The sequence below is a fragment of the Pan troglodytes genome, chromosome 18 (genome assembly GCF_028858775.2).
Source record: "Pan troglodytes isolate AG18354 chromosome 18, NHGRI_mPanTro3-v2.0_pri, whole genome shotgun sequence".
In the NCBI taxonomy this organism is placed as follows: Eukaryota; Metazoa; Chordata; class Mammalia; order Primates; family Hominidae; genus Pan; species Pan troglodytes.
The window spans coordinates 7,884,170-7,898,878 of NC_072416.2; the positions used below are offsets into that span (position 1 = coordinate 7,884,170).

At 52.5% G+C, this 14,709-nt stretch overlaps 1 protein-coding gene across 3 annotated transcripts in view; it reads left to right on the top strand.

Moving 5' to 3' along the window:
• The first annotated feature begins 1,383 nt into the window (after positions 1–1,383).
• RBFOX1 (RNA binding fox-1 homolog 1) overlaps positions 1,384–14,709 on the top strand; it is a 2,477,231-nt gene continuing 2,463,905 nt past the window's right edge. For 2 of the 3 annotated variants that reach the window (XM_054668820.1, XM_054668821.1), the window contains exon 1: positions 1,384–1,769. In XM_054668820.1, the coding sequence (XP_054524795.1) occupies positions 1,431–1,769 (339 nt within the window). In that variant the 5' untranslated portion in view covers positions 1,384–1,430. The remainder of the gene's footprint in view (positions 1,770–14,709) is intronic. The other variant, XM_054668819.2, reaches the window with a different exon arrangement.

A 14,709-nucleotide genomic window follows, 5' to 3' on the forward strand; every position in this document is an offset into this window, starting at 1 on the left:
CCAGTGTTTCCTGAGCACCTACTATGTGCTGCCCACTGTGAGAGCTGTTAGGGTTGAAATAGGGAGCACAGCAGGGTAGGGGCTGCCATCAGGAGCTTAGTGGGGAGACCATTGTGCAACATGGTTCCAGCGCTTGGGATGGGGAAGCTCAGGGAGTACAGGGGCCTAGGATCCTGGGCAGAATCATGGAAAGGACACAGCCTCCCCAGCCTCTCCTGCCTCCACTGCCTCCCTGGCCTCCTCTGCTTCCCTGGCCTCTCCTGCCTTCCTGGCTTCCCCTTCCTCCCCGGCCTCCCCAGTCTCCCCTGTCTCTCCTGCTTTTGAGGTAGGCCAGGAGCTGCGGGTGCTCACTTAGCCTGTCCTGGACTCTGGGTGTAGCCCCTCGATGTCCAGAAAATACCCCCGGGTTCAGCTCATCACACAGCCAAGGAAGGAGCTCGCTCCACACTGACACTAATGGTGCATCCTGGGCTCATTCATCGGGCACGCCTCCAAAATATTTCTCTACGTCTCCTCCCTTTGCCCACCTGCATTGTCTCTGTGCCTGAGTCCTGGCTGGGGGCCTGCAAGGATCCCCTATCTCCTCTGTCCCTGCACAGCTGGGTTCCAGGCAATCTGTCTGCCCACCACACCTCTCTCCCCTTGCCCACCATGCTCCAGCCCCACAGTCCTCTTTCTGCTTCTTTCCCAGCCTCTGGGCTTTTGCACACGCTGTTCCCTCTGCCTGAACACCCTCCACTGGGCTGAGAACAACTCTGAGACCTCTCTCAGCTGTTGCTTCCTTTGGAACAGCCGCTGCTGTTGTCCCTCTCCCAGCTCCAAGACCTGCTGAGCCTCCTGTCTTTTTCAGTTCCCATGCACCCAGCACTTCTCCTTGGTCTCCTTTTGCCCAATTGACAATGTCCATTCTCAATGCCTTCTCACCCAGCGCTGAGCCCCACTGGGTGAAGGCAATGCCTGTCATGTTCACCACAATATCCCCTCCCCCATCACCACGCCTGGTCCACAGTGATGCTCAAAAAAGATCTGTTGGTAGGCAATGCGAAGGTGCATTCATGTCATCCTGCAGGCGGAATTCTCCACGAGTTTTGAGCAGCCTCGGTTTTCCCACCACCTCCAAATCATGCAAGACACAGGGTAAGAGCAAAGACAAGGTGGCTGTGGCCCATGTCCACCCTCTCGGGGCGTCCCTTCTCTTCTCTCCTCCTTGGGCAGGGAGACCATCGGGGTGCAACCTGGCTGGGGCGGGGAGGAGGTGCACGGCCTGGCCGGAGCGGGTCTGGCCACGGGTAGGGGAGAGCGACCGCCTGGGCCGGGGCAGGTGAGCGCAGCGCAGGCCCGGGGCCGGCGTGTCCGCGGTGCGCGCGAGCGGCCAGCAGAGGGCGCCAGAGAGCCAGGAGCGGCCCGCGGAGGAGCCCGCGCCGGCCCCGATGCCCAGCTCCGCGCCGCGCGGACCCGCCGAGCCCGCGCTCAGACGCCCCAGCTCCGCCGAGAGGCCGCTCGCGCCGGGTCCTTCCTCTTCCCCAAGTGCAGGCAGAGCCCCCGGAGCCATGGCCAGCCCTTCCGGCAGCTCCGAAGCCACTGGCAAGCCCCGAGGCAGGGATGGCCGGCCCAGGAGGGAGGAGGACGACGTGCCTCCCGAGGAGAAGAGGCTGCGGCTGGGGCTGGAGGGGGGAAGCGCACAGCCCGAGGACTGCGAGGACGGGGAGGACGCGCCGCGGCCGGGCAGGGAGGAGACCGGCACCCAGACAGGTGGCGACGGCAGAGGAGTAAGTGACGCGGGCGCGGGGGTCCGGGGGTGCCGGGGGCGCGGGGGTGCCGGGGACGCGGGGTAGGGGCTGCGGGAGGCTCCGTGGCCGGCCCCGGGTTGAAGTTGGTAACTGAGCGGCAACTCCGGCGGGCGCGGAGTGACAGCTCGTGACGGCCTCCGAGACGCCAGCTGCCCCTTCTCGGCTGTGTGGCTTCGACTTCCTGATTCTCCCACGACGTCCCTGGCCAGGAGCCCCGTTGGACTCTGCGGCTGGCCAAAAGGGGAGGGGGAGCCCCGCGTCCTGGGGGCCCACAGCAGGGGAAGGGGCGGGGGTTGCGCTGGGCATCCTGTCTGGGGCATCTGTCTGGGACTTTGTCGGTCCCACCTGGCGAGGGGCTTTTGGTGGGGGTAGGGGGAAGTCCCTGGCGCCAGGCTTGGCCAAGCCCTGCTCTGCTGGGCTGCGGGCTGGCGGCGCTCACCCAGCTCCTCACCTGCCCCGCATCTTCCTGTTTTTCTTCCCTTTCTGGTTGGGCAGCGAGAGTTGAGGAGGCAGATGGCTTCCATCCCAGAAATCGCTCTCCTCTTTCCATCCCTACAGAGAGGGACAGAGAGGCAAAGTTCCTTGCATCCCCCGGGGCGCTGTCCCTGTGAGCTCCCGGTGTCCTGCACACGTGGGCCCCTGAGTCACCGGGCCCGTGTGTGTGGGATGGGGCTCCGTGGCCAGCCTGGCCTCCTGGGGTTCACTTTCTGCTTTCCTACCCCAACTCTTCCTGTGTGGCTTTGCTGGCCTTCCACTGGGGAGGCACGTGGGTTTGGAGGGCGGATGAGGGCCCCCTGGAGAGCTGTACCCCTCAGTGAGGGCCGCCACCTTGATGGTTTTTGATGGATAATGGGGTTGACCTCTTCGTTCCTTCCAAATGTTTTTATGTTTGACCATTTGCTCAGCTGAGCTTGTCTTAATAATTTGATTCGTGGTTAATGAGCCCCACATGAGAGAGAGGGCGGCCTTCATTCTGAACCCATTTGGGCAGCATGGGCAGCCCTCCTCGCCATGGGCTGCCTCAGAGCCCCCCCTGCCTAGTCTTGGGGTTGCTCCCGGATGCTGTGTGGGAGGCTTGCTCATGGTGACATCCTCATCTCCCCGTGCACGTTACTGCATTCAGAGCTTGGGTCACCTGGACACTGAACTCAGGTGAATTTTCTCTGAGATCCCGGGAGAAGGAGGACAGTTCTCTGGAAGGTTTTCCAGGGCCAATCACGGAAAGGATGAGAAGGGAGAGGTCCTGGTCGGGGACACAATTCCGGCGGCAGTGTAACGCCAGGAAACTTTATTGCGTGAGGTCCCTCTCACTCCCTCTACCTCCCTCTTTTACGTGGACTCTGCCAAAGACCAGGATACCAGAATGCAGTGGAGTGACCAAGTGTAGTGGGACCTAGGGAACGTGAGTGTGGAGCCAGGCAGCTGAGGTTTGCATCCTGGTTCTGCCCCTCCTTAGCTGGCTGACATGGCACACGCCAGTTACCCTCTCTGAGCCTTACTGTCTTCAGTGGCAAATGGATCTGTCAACAGGCCCCATTGCCTGGGGTTGTTACTGCTGATATTAAGGGAAGCTCGTCCATAGAAGCCCTTAGCGTTGTGCCTGGCACATAGTGTATGGTGGATAAATGGGACTTAGGACTGAAACTTATGCCTTGGTGTGTTTTTGCAGTGATGTTTTGTTCTGGGGTGCATCACAAGAGACAAGGTTCTTGGCCCGGCGTGGTGGCTCAAGCCAATAATTCCAGCACTTTGAGAGGCCGAAGGGGGAGGATTGCTTGAGCCCAGGAGTTTAAGACCAGCCTGGGCAATGTGGTGAAGCCTCGCATCTACCAAAAAAAAAAAAAAAATAATAATAAAATAAAAGCCAGGTATGATGGTGTGTGCCTGTAGTCCCAAGTACTTGGGAGGTTGAGGTGGGAGGATTGCTAGAGCCTGGAAGGTCCAGCTGCAGTGAGCTGTGATCATGCCACTGCACTCCAGTCTAGGTGACAAAGTGAGACCCTGTTTCAAGGAAAAGAGAGAGAGAGAGAGAGAGACAGACCCACAAGTGTCTTAAGCCAGAATCTCCATTAAAATGCTTTCTGGAGGCTAAAAGGATGGTATATTGATAATGAAATATTTAAAAGGCAGAAATCCCACTGAATTTCTTGGTCCACAGAGGGAAATGTGAATTTCATGACCTGAAGGATGATGCAGGAACTGAACAGAAACCATCCTTGTTTCCTGAATCTGAATGTGCCACCCTCTTTTCATGGTGTCTGTATCTGCTCAGTCCGGCGGCCCCTCGAAAAGAGGGAATCTTGATTTTCAAACTTAAAATTTGGCCCAAAGCCCACCGCTGCCCACAATGCCCGCCAGACACATTCCTCTTCCTTTTTAGTTTCTATGGGAATACTCTTTGAAGAACCCATGAAGCAGTGTCAGGCTGGTGTGAGGATCAGCAGTGATTTCTTTGAGGAGGAGAGCCCGTTTCTTCACTCACAGGCCATGTCTGAGTGGATCAAGAAGAACAGAGTGCCCTTTTATGATATTTTGTCTACGTAGACCATTAGCTTGGTAAAAATGTCAAAACCATCCTCGTTCTTTAATAGCAGATTATTTTGGACTTTTCTCTGCAAGAAGCAGCATGGGCATTCAGATGCTTTTAAGGATAAAATGTTCTTTCTCATCACCAGGCCTGGTGCTCTGGATGGCTGAGGTTTTAATGTGACTGGGTGTCCCTTGGAGTGGCCCCCAGGCTGTGCTCTTGTGGTTGGGTGGCACGGGGTTGCTTTATTCGGTGGTGGCTAGAGGATGTTTTAGCAGATAAATCGGGCCCCCAGGAGCCCCTGAGTGCCAAGTCCTGCTGCAGCGCATGTGTTTATGGTGGGGACGTGGTGGGGGGTGGAGGGTGGGGGGCATTGATTTCCTGCCAATATGAGAAGTTTCACTGGCTTCTTGTGTATCCACAAACACCCACCCCATTGTGAAGGCCTAGAAAACCTGGCCCTCCCCAAGCCTTTATTGACCGCTTGTGAATGATCCCAGGGTGTGTCTGACCCACAGCTGTTCCTGGAGGGAGAGAGAAGTCTCTCCTAGGTATTTGGTTATCAACCTTAACCATTTGTTGAGCCTTCCCCAAGACCAGGCACCTCGGCAGAGATTTCTGTGTTGTCAGGTGGAACCGAGCATTCAAGGGTAATAACTCACTGGAGTCACTGAAATCCCTGATGGACGCACCAGATAAAAGCATCCAGGGTTGAAACGAGATCAGGAAGGTTGTTGTCAGCCTGGGGCTCCTGTAGAGGAGCATCCGTGTTGCAGGTATTTTCCTTCTTGCTGAGGAGAAACCTGTGTTTATCAGCTTTGGCACTGTCACAACACTTGGGGTGAGACCATTCGTGGTGCTGGTGGGGGCTGTCCCGTGTATTGTAGGATGGTTAGCGGCATCTGTGGTCTCCATCCTCTAGGTGCGATTCCCCCCTCCCAGCTATGGCTACCCCAGATGTCTCCAGATGGTTTCAAATGCCATGGAGCAAGGGAGTGGTACATGAGCAAAACCACCCCAGTTGAGAGCCATTGGTCTACACTTGTGGAAATGTTTGAGGGTGACAATGTTGAGCTTGGGTCCCTGCTGTACCCTTTATGAGCCATGAGGTCTTGGAAAATTAATGCTACTCCAGGGGACTCAGTTTTCTCATCTATAAAATGGAGATAAATGAGATACACTTTCATAGGAAGGTTATATGGGATTTACTGAGATAATAAGACAGTACATGGAAAATGCTGGGCATAGCATTTATTTATTTTTATTTTTTTTTAAGATGGAGTCTTACTCTGTTGCCCAGGCTGGAGTGCAGTGGCATGATCTCCGCTCACTGCAACCTCCACCTCCTGGGCTCAAGTGATTCTCCTGCCTCAGCCTCCGGAGTAGCTGGGATTACAGGTCCCCACCACCACAGCCGGCTAATTTTTGTATTTTTGGTAGATATGAGGTTTCACCACGTTGGCCAGGCTGGTCTCAAACTCCTGACCTGAGGTGATCTGCCTGCCTCGGCCTCCCAAGGTGCTGAGATCACAGGTGTGAGCCACCACGCTGGGCTGGGCATAGCATTGTAACACAGACAAAGCACAAAATACGTGGGCAATATCTTTCTACATTTGGCTTGTCTAGACTCCATCCTCCATCCCCTCATGCGCTGGTGCGGTGCAGAGCAGAATATCACCCACCTAGACTGCAGAGTGGATTTGGGTGGCATCTTGGCTTTCTGCACAAGACTTGCTTGTTCCCCACCACATCCGCCTGGTTCTCAGGGTCCAGGATTCCAGGAGGCAGGGATGTGGGCAGGCAGGGTAGGTGGCCTACCCAGTTCACTCCCATACTGGGGACTTGCAGAGCCGACTCCCTGAGATAGGGTGTTTGGACCAACCTCTGGGTTTTTGGATTTCCATTTGAGCACAGCTGGACTACAGAGGCTGAAGCTCTCTCTGCTGAGATATAGATATTTCCCTGGCAATGATCTTTCAAGCTGACATGAAGACATGGCCACCCGCTGGAACACGGTGTGTCTGCCTTGGCGCTCTTGTAATTTGTGAGGCAGGCTCCTGAGGAATGCAGTGCGTAAGTGGGAAATGGTGGGAAGTTCTCGCATCCCCCTTTGGCCGAAAGTGCTGCCTGCACAGGTTGGTGGACGGTCCTTTGAGAAGGAAGAAGACACGGAGCACATTCCTATTAGCTATGACAGAGAGGGGCAGGGTACACACTGGACATTTCAAGCCCTGCAGGGAAGCAAGTCTTACTGTGCTGGGAGTACTTGTGGAGTGGGGGCTGTGTTGCCCTGGGCTTTAATTATTTCAGGAACATTTAACCGCAGGGCTGGCCGGCTGGATCTTGATATGTGTTTCTCAGTTGGAAAGACTTTGGACCGTAGGGAAATGTCTTCTCAATTCTTCTAATTTCATTAAGGTGGTCATTTTTCTTCTTGTGGCCTCTGGAATGTGACACAGAACTCAAGGTACAGGATGAGTTGGAGGCTGGGACAGGGGTCCCTGCCAGGGATGCAGGCGACTCACATGATGGTGTTGATGTGTGGAGTCCGGTGCCTGGTTTGGGGAATGTTCGTGGGATATGTTCCAAAGGACTCATGGACCTATCAGGTACTGGAGGTGAATTGTCAAGTCTGATCTCAGGGCTGACAGTGTCAGGCAAGGACAGGAAGTTGACGTTGGACTCATTGGCTGAGGTTGCTTGGGACCCAGGGGGCAATGTGTGCCAGGACAGATGGGTCTGGGGCTAGGAAGGCAGGTTTGGGCTGGAGACTCCGGCTTGGGAGGCATCCCAGGTAGACAGTGGTTGAGGCTGTGGAAATGACTGCGATTGCCTGGGATGAGAGTAGAGACAGACAAGATGGGGGTTTTGCTCTAAGCCTGGGGAACCCACCTCCCAGGTTCAAAGGATTCTCCTGCCTCAGCCTCCCAAGTAGCTGGAAATGCAGGTGCGCACCACCATGCCCGACTAACTTTTGTATTTTTAGTAGAGATGAGGTTTGGCCAGGTTGGTCTCAAACTCCTGACCTCAAGTGATCAGCCCACCTTGGCCTCCCAAAGTGCTGGGATTATAGGCATGAGCCACCATGCCTGACCATTTTTAAATATTAATTTTAATGAAATATTTTCAAACACATTTTACTATACATTGGAAAAGTCAATCATGATTTGAAAACTTCATCAAAATCCAGTCAAATGTCAATTAACCATTTAATCGTGGATGGGTAAGGAGACTATTTTGACCAAAACATATTAGAGAAATTACCACTTATAGAAATAATCTGTGTTTTAATGTTTTAGTTGAATTAAGCAATCTTTTATATTCTGGCCGGGCCCAGTGGCTCACACCTGTAATACCAGCACTTTGGGAGGCTGAGGCCGGTGGATCACCCAAGGGCAGGAGTTCAAGACCAGCCTGGCCAACATGGCGAAACTGTCTCTACTAAAAATACAAAAATTAGCCAGGTGTGATGGCACACACCTGTAATCCCAGCTACTTGGGAGGCTGAGGCAGGAGAATCATTTGAACCTGGGAGACAGAGGTTGCAGTTAGCCGAGATCGCACCACTGCACTTCAGCCAGCCTGGGTGACAGAGCGAGACTCTGTTTCAAAATAGGTAAATAAATAAAATTCTGAATTTTATTTTTAATAATTATTTTTGTAAAGAGAGTATCTTGTTTTTTGGAGTTGTTGAATTTATTGAATTGACAAAAATTATGTATAAGAGGGTATACAACATGATGTGATTGAAGTATGTATACATTACGAAATGGCTAAATCAAGCTAAATAACATATCACCTCCTCGACTTATTTTTTTGTGGTGAGAACACTTAAAAAATCTACTCTCTTAGTGATTTCCAAGTGTATGATATGTTGTTATTAACTGTAGGTACCATGTTGTCCCATGGATCTCTTGAACTTATTCTTCCTCTCTAAAAATTACATTCTGTGTCCTTTGGCATCTGCCCACTTCCCCACCCTGACAACCATCATTCTACTCTGCTTCTATGAATTAAACTTTTTTAAGTTCTTTTTCTTTCTTTTTTTTTTTTGAGACAATCTCATTTTATTGCCCAGGCTGTAGTGCAGGGGTGTGATCTTGGCTGACTGCAGCCTTGACCTCCCAAGCTCAATCAATCCTTCCACCTCAGCCTCCTGAGTATCTGGGAGTACAGGCATGCACCACCACGCTCCACTAATTTTTGTATTTTTTGTAGAGATGGGGTCTTGCTATGTTATGCAGGCTGGTCCCGAACTCCTGGGCTCAAGCAGTCTGCCGGCCTCAGCCTCCCAAAGTGCTGGGATTACAGACATGAGCCACCATGCCTCGCTGAGTTCAACTTTTTTAGATTCCACATGTAAGTGAGATCAGTTGGTATTTGTCGTTCTGTGCCTGGCTTATTTCACTTAACATAATATCCTCCAGGCTCATCCATGTTGTCTCAAATGGCAGGATTTCCTTCTTTTTGAAGGCTGAATAATATTCCATTGTGTACATACACCACATTGTTGCTGGAAGTGTAATGGAGGCCAGTTGGGGGAGAAGAAAAGATTCACTCTAAGTCTAGATGCTCCAGCACCCACCCAGGATGTGTGCAAGGAAGTGCAGGATGCTCCTGGTCTTGCAAACTGTGGTTTGTGGGACTCCAAAGCCCCTATCCTTCCATGATGCTTTCTGTCCTGTTATCACATTTCCTTGGAGGAGAACCCAGCCTTGGTGGAGAGCCCTGCCCTGGCTTTGTCCCTCCGCGTGAGATGGCAAAGGATGGTGCTGCTGGGAGACCCTCACATCTGTGCACTGGGGGCTGCTCGCCTTCTGCATTCCTCCTTCAAGTATCTGAGCAGCTCCTGTGTGCCAGCTGCTGGTCTACAAGATGGATCGGTCCTTGGAGATCACGCTGTAGCAGAGGAGGCAGGCTACAGCCCACAGGCCAGAGACAGCCCCCTGCCTGTTCATACAAATAAAGTTTTATTGGAACACAGCCACACCTATTTTAGTGCATATGGTCTGTGGCTGCTTTCCTGCTACATTGGAGAGTTGAATAGTTGGGACAGAGACCTATGGCCTGCAATGCTGAACTATTTACCATCTGGCCCTCGAGAGAAAGAAAAAAAATGCTGATCCTTGTACCCCGACAGTCTTAGGTTAAGAGGACTTTGTACCACCCTGACATCCCAGGCGGCCATGAGTCCAGCCACCCTTGAAATGTACACAGGTCTGGTCTAGGGTTGGAGCAGGTGAGTCCCAATTCTGCAGGTCTTTGGTATCAGGGGCACAACCCAGGATTTTGAGTGGGGTTTCCTCACCACTGTGGCTGGGCACTGGGCTAGGGTGCTTTCTGATTTTTGTATGAGGAAGAGAAAGGAGGGAGGAAATGGCAACTTGTTGCCCTGTTCTAACATTTTCCTGAGATGGGTCTCCAGGCAAGGGCTTGGGATCTCACCTTGCACAGCTTACAAAACCCAGTGAGGCCAGCTGTCTTGGCACTGCCACTCTGAGGGATGGAGCCCCCAAATTACTAGGAAGGGAGATAAAAGAATGGTTTCTGCGAGCATAACAACTGGCGTTATGGAAATTAACATTTCCCCCAAGTTTTATAATGTCTAGGCATGCATATTTAAGTGTTTGCCTCAAAAGCTCTTGCTAATAACCAGATGGTGCATTTAATTTCCTTTTTTTGTTCTCTGAGCAACATGCAGCTTCCTGCACAGCCTTCCTTGCAGGCAACTGCACTGAGGTGACAGTCCTCCTGACTGCCAGCCCAGATCCCCAGGGCCTCTGAGAGCCCTGTATTCTGGGGGCAGCCTTTCCCCTTCTATTCGGCCCCAGCTGGAAGGGGGCAGGTCACCCACAGCCCAGCACAGGGCTCCTGCCTTAGCTTCTCTAGGGCTCCCTCTGACCCTCTAGACCTCACCAGCTGAGGATCAGAGCCCTGGGGCAGGAGCCAGGGCCGTGGAGCGCTTGGGGGGTGGTCTGAGAGTGCAGCTCTGAAAGGGGGGGCAGGGTGTGCCCAGGACAAGCTGCTCGGGGGAGACTGCAAAGAGATGGCAGAGTTAGGACAAGAGGGCCGGGCACGGTGGCTCACACCTGTAATCCCAGCACTTTGGGAGGCCAAGGTGGGCGGATCACCTGAGGTCAGGAGTTTGAGACCAGCCTGGCCAACATGTTGAAAGCCTGTCTTTACTAAAAATACAATAATTAGCTGGGCGATGTGTGGACACCTATAATCCCAGCTACTCGGGAAGCTGAGCCACGAGAATTTCTTGAACCCGGGAGGTGGAGGTTGCAGTGAGCTGAGAATGTGCCAGTGCACTCCAGCCTGGACAACAGAGCAAGACTCCGTCTCAAAAAAACACAAAAGAGGACAAGAGGAGGAGGGAAGAGAAGGGAGCTGTGGGGCAGCAGCCAGGACCTTAAAGGCACGGAAGAGGAAGCTTGGATTTCCAATTCCAAAGGACATGAAGACAAAGTCACACACCTTTATTTAACCTGCTCCAGGTGAGGCTGGGCTTTGTGTGTTTTCCTTTTCCTTGTGTTCAGGCTGTTGTAGAAACAGGTACGCAGGGGCTCTGTGTGGCACCGTGTTCTGGGGGCCTTCAGGAAGCATGGGGTGCCCTGGTTTCCTTGGCTTCGTGTCCCCTTTTCCTCCTGCCACCCCTGACTCTGCCCCCCACCTTGTCGCTCAGACCGTCCTCCTGGAGGGGCCTGGCCGGGGCTTGTGTCCTTGCTAGTCTATGGGGAGGAAGACTCTGTGGCTTGAAAGCCTGTCGGCTTAAGTTGCAAGGTGTAGGTGCCTGGGAGGGGACGTGCACGGCCCCCTTGACTGATCCATTCATGTTTTTCTTTTCTGACTCTGTTCTATGTTGTCCTGATGTAGGGGTAAGCCCCTGCCTTCTGCCTTTCCTGCCTTGGACTCTTGGAATTGGGCCAGATGAGAGAGTCTATGTGGTCTGAGTATAATTTGTTAGTTTTTGTTCTGCTTATTAAAAATACAAATTATTATTTGTTCATTTGTAAAGAATTCAAGCAATGCAGGCCAGGTGCGGTGGCTCACACCTGTATTCCCAGCACTTTTGGAGGTCGAGGTGGGCGGGCCAGGAATTCGAGACCAGCTTGGCCAAAATAGTGAAACCCTGTCTCTACAAAAAATACAAAAGTTAGCTGGGCTTGGTGGTGCCCACCTGTAATCCTAGTTATTTGGGAGGCTGAGGCAAGAGAATTGCTTGAACCTAGAAGCAGCAGGTTGCAGTGAGGAGGAGGTCGCAGTGAGGAGGAGGTCGCAGTGAGGAGGAGGTCGCAGTGAGGAGGAGGTCGCAGTGAGGAGGTCGCGGTGAGGAGGAGCTTGCAGTGAGGAGGAGGCTGCGGTGAGGAGGAGGCTGCGGTGAGGAGGAGGTCGCGGTGAGGAGGAGGCCGCGGTGAGGAGGAGGCCGCGGTGGGGAGGAGGCCGCGGTGGGGAGGAGGCCGCGGTGGGGAGGAGGCCGCTGTGGGGAGGAGGCCGCGGTGGGGAGGAGCTTGCGGTGGGGAGGAGGTCGCGGTGAGGAGGAGCTTGCGGTGAGGAGGAGGTCGCAGTGAGGAGGAGGTCGCAGTGAGCCGAGATTGTGTCCCTGGACTCCAGCCTGGGCAATAGAGCAAGACCATGTCTCAACAAAAACAAAAGAAAAAAGAATTTATATAGAAAACAAAAAGCAAAACTTCCTTTTGATTTGCTTTTCTTGATCTTGGTTCTCAGAGGTAACACTGGGGAGGGTTGGGGTATACCTTCCCACATCTTTTATTCTTATTTTTTAAGTTCTGGGATACATGTGCAGAATGTGCAGGTTTGTTACATAGGTATACATGTGCCATGGTGGTTTACTGCACCTATAAACCCATCATCTAGGTTTTAAGCCCCGCATGCATTAGGTATTTGTCGTAACGCTCTCCCTCCCCTTGTCCCTCACCCCCGACAGGCCCTGGTGTATGTTGTTCCCCTCTCTGTGTCCATGTGTTCTCATTGTTCAACTCCCACTTATGAGTGAGAACATGCAGTGTTTGGTTTTCTGTTCCTGTCCACACCTTTTTCCTCTGTGCACGCAAGCACATGTATTTGCACATAAGTGCTTATTGTAACCTTTTTAAAAAAATAAAAATGGAATAATGCTATATTCATTCTTTGGAAAGCCTGCTTTTCAGGCAGCATGTCTTTGACATTGTCTCACGTTGGAACCTGGGTACCACCTTCTTCTCCCAGCAGTTATTCTGACGTGTGGATGCACCAAGCTTCGTTTAACCAGCCCTGCACCGATACGTCTTTGGATGGTTTCCGCCTTTTCCCAATCACAGACGGTGTTCTGATGAATTTCCTCACACACGTCACTTGGTGCTCTGTGCCTGCATTTCTGTGAGATGTTCCTGGAGGTGGGCTGTCTGGATCAGAGGGGGATCTGTGCTCAATTTGCATCCTGTGCAAAATTCCATCCAGTCATCCAGCTCCCCCAGGGCTCACATGGTACTGTCCTCTGTAGACATCATCTTCTGCAGATGATGGCACGACCGCCCCTCTTTCTTTTATTCACACTAATCTGCACCTTGGTGTCCTGGGGGGGGGGAGTCCCAGCCCCTACCCACTTGTCCCCGCAGACCCTGCTAACGGTCCCTCCAGCCCCTGCTAACAGGGACTCTGGCTTCTGAGCTCTGGCAGACTGCCTCACTCTGGAGAAGTTTGCTTTCTCAAACATTCCTGGCAATGTTACTGCAGATCTCGAGGCCTGCCTTTGCCTTCTTCAGCCCTCAGTTTCCTCAAAAGTAAAATGGGGATAATGTGATGCTACTGTCTGCATCCTAGAGCTGCCGTGAGGGTTCAGTGAGATCACTGTTGAGAGCACGTTCACGGCACCGGCCTTGTGTGCAGTCAGCACGTGTGGGGCAGGGCTGTTGCTGATACGTGGGTGACTGTCATTGCTAGACTGTGGCTTTACCAGGGGCATTGTCTTAGTGCCGAGCCCAGAGCCACCCCTAGTACCTGCTGTGTTTATAGAGTGATTGAGTGGCAGGGTCAGAGACTGGGGCGATGGCAGCAGAAACAGAGGAAAGAAGTGGGGCTTCTCAGACATAACATACTATCTAATTCCTTTTATATTAAAGCCACTTCCAGGCAAAACTAGCATTTGATGATAGATACCAGAACAGTGGCTGCTTGGAGTGAGGGCGGGGAATTCAAATTGAATGGAAAAGGGGCCTGAGGAAATTTTCTGGGGTGATTGAGATGTTTTGTAGTTTGATCTGGATGATGGTTATGTAGCTGCATACGTTTGTCAACACTCCTCATGCTGTATGTTTAGATTTGTGATTTTACTATATGTAAATTAATTCCTTAATAAAATACTATTATAAAATAAGCTATAAATTAAATGGAATTAACTTCAAGTTTAAAAAAAAAAAAGAAGAAGTGGGGCTCCCAATAGGTCCTGAACCAGTGGCCTTTGAGATGAAGCCTTCTTGCCAAGGTCTGGGGCTGTGCTGTGTATTCTAGGCCTGAGACTGGAAGCTAGGCCTGGCTGCAGCCCCCGCTGAGCTGGGGAAGTGCAGGTCAGCATCCTGCTTCATTAGGACACCTCCAAGCCCAGCTTAGACCTGGATGCCAGGTGACCCTCTGTTTACTCTGAGCCCAGACAGAGGACAGGGAAGTGTGGAAGGGTGGGGACCCTCATCACAGCCCTTGACTCTCTAAGGCATATGGGTTTGTGCACATGTGTGAGCACGGCTGTGGTTTCTCTGTGAGTTTCAAGCTCTAGGTTGTATTTATGCAGGGTTAGGCTTTCCAGGAGGTCCAGTTAAACCTGAATTTCTCATTAACCATTTTTTTGGGGGGCAAGTATATCCCATGCAGTATTTGGGACCTACTTACCCTAAAAAATGATTTGTTGTTTATCTGCAATTCAAGTTTAACTGGCATCCTATCTTTACACTTGCTACGTATGAGAGTTCCGTGTGGGGGTATCAGTGTGCATTTGTGATTTCCCATGTGAAGGACTCTCTCCAAGTGTCTGTAGGTGCCAGGATGGAGATGGACAGAGAAGATCCTCTTGGGCTGCTTTAGTGGCACCTAGAGGCTGTGGGGTTGGACACTTCAGCCCCAGGGGCCTGGGCAGCACTGTCCAGCACCTGCCTGCTCCTGTCTTCTTCACGGGGGCTGACTTCCCTGCCATCTCTCTCCAAATACGGTGGCAAGAGCTATCCCATCCGCCCCCATCTGGAGCTCGGCTGCCCAGCCAGACAAGATGGCAAACAGTGTGCAGATGGCTGCAAAGCTTTCCCCAGCTCCTTCTGCAAGGGGCCTGCAGATGAAACGGAAGCCCTCATCCCCACCACCTCCCCCTTCCAGAAAACCCAGGCAACAGCCACCTCTGAG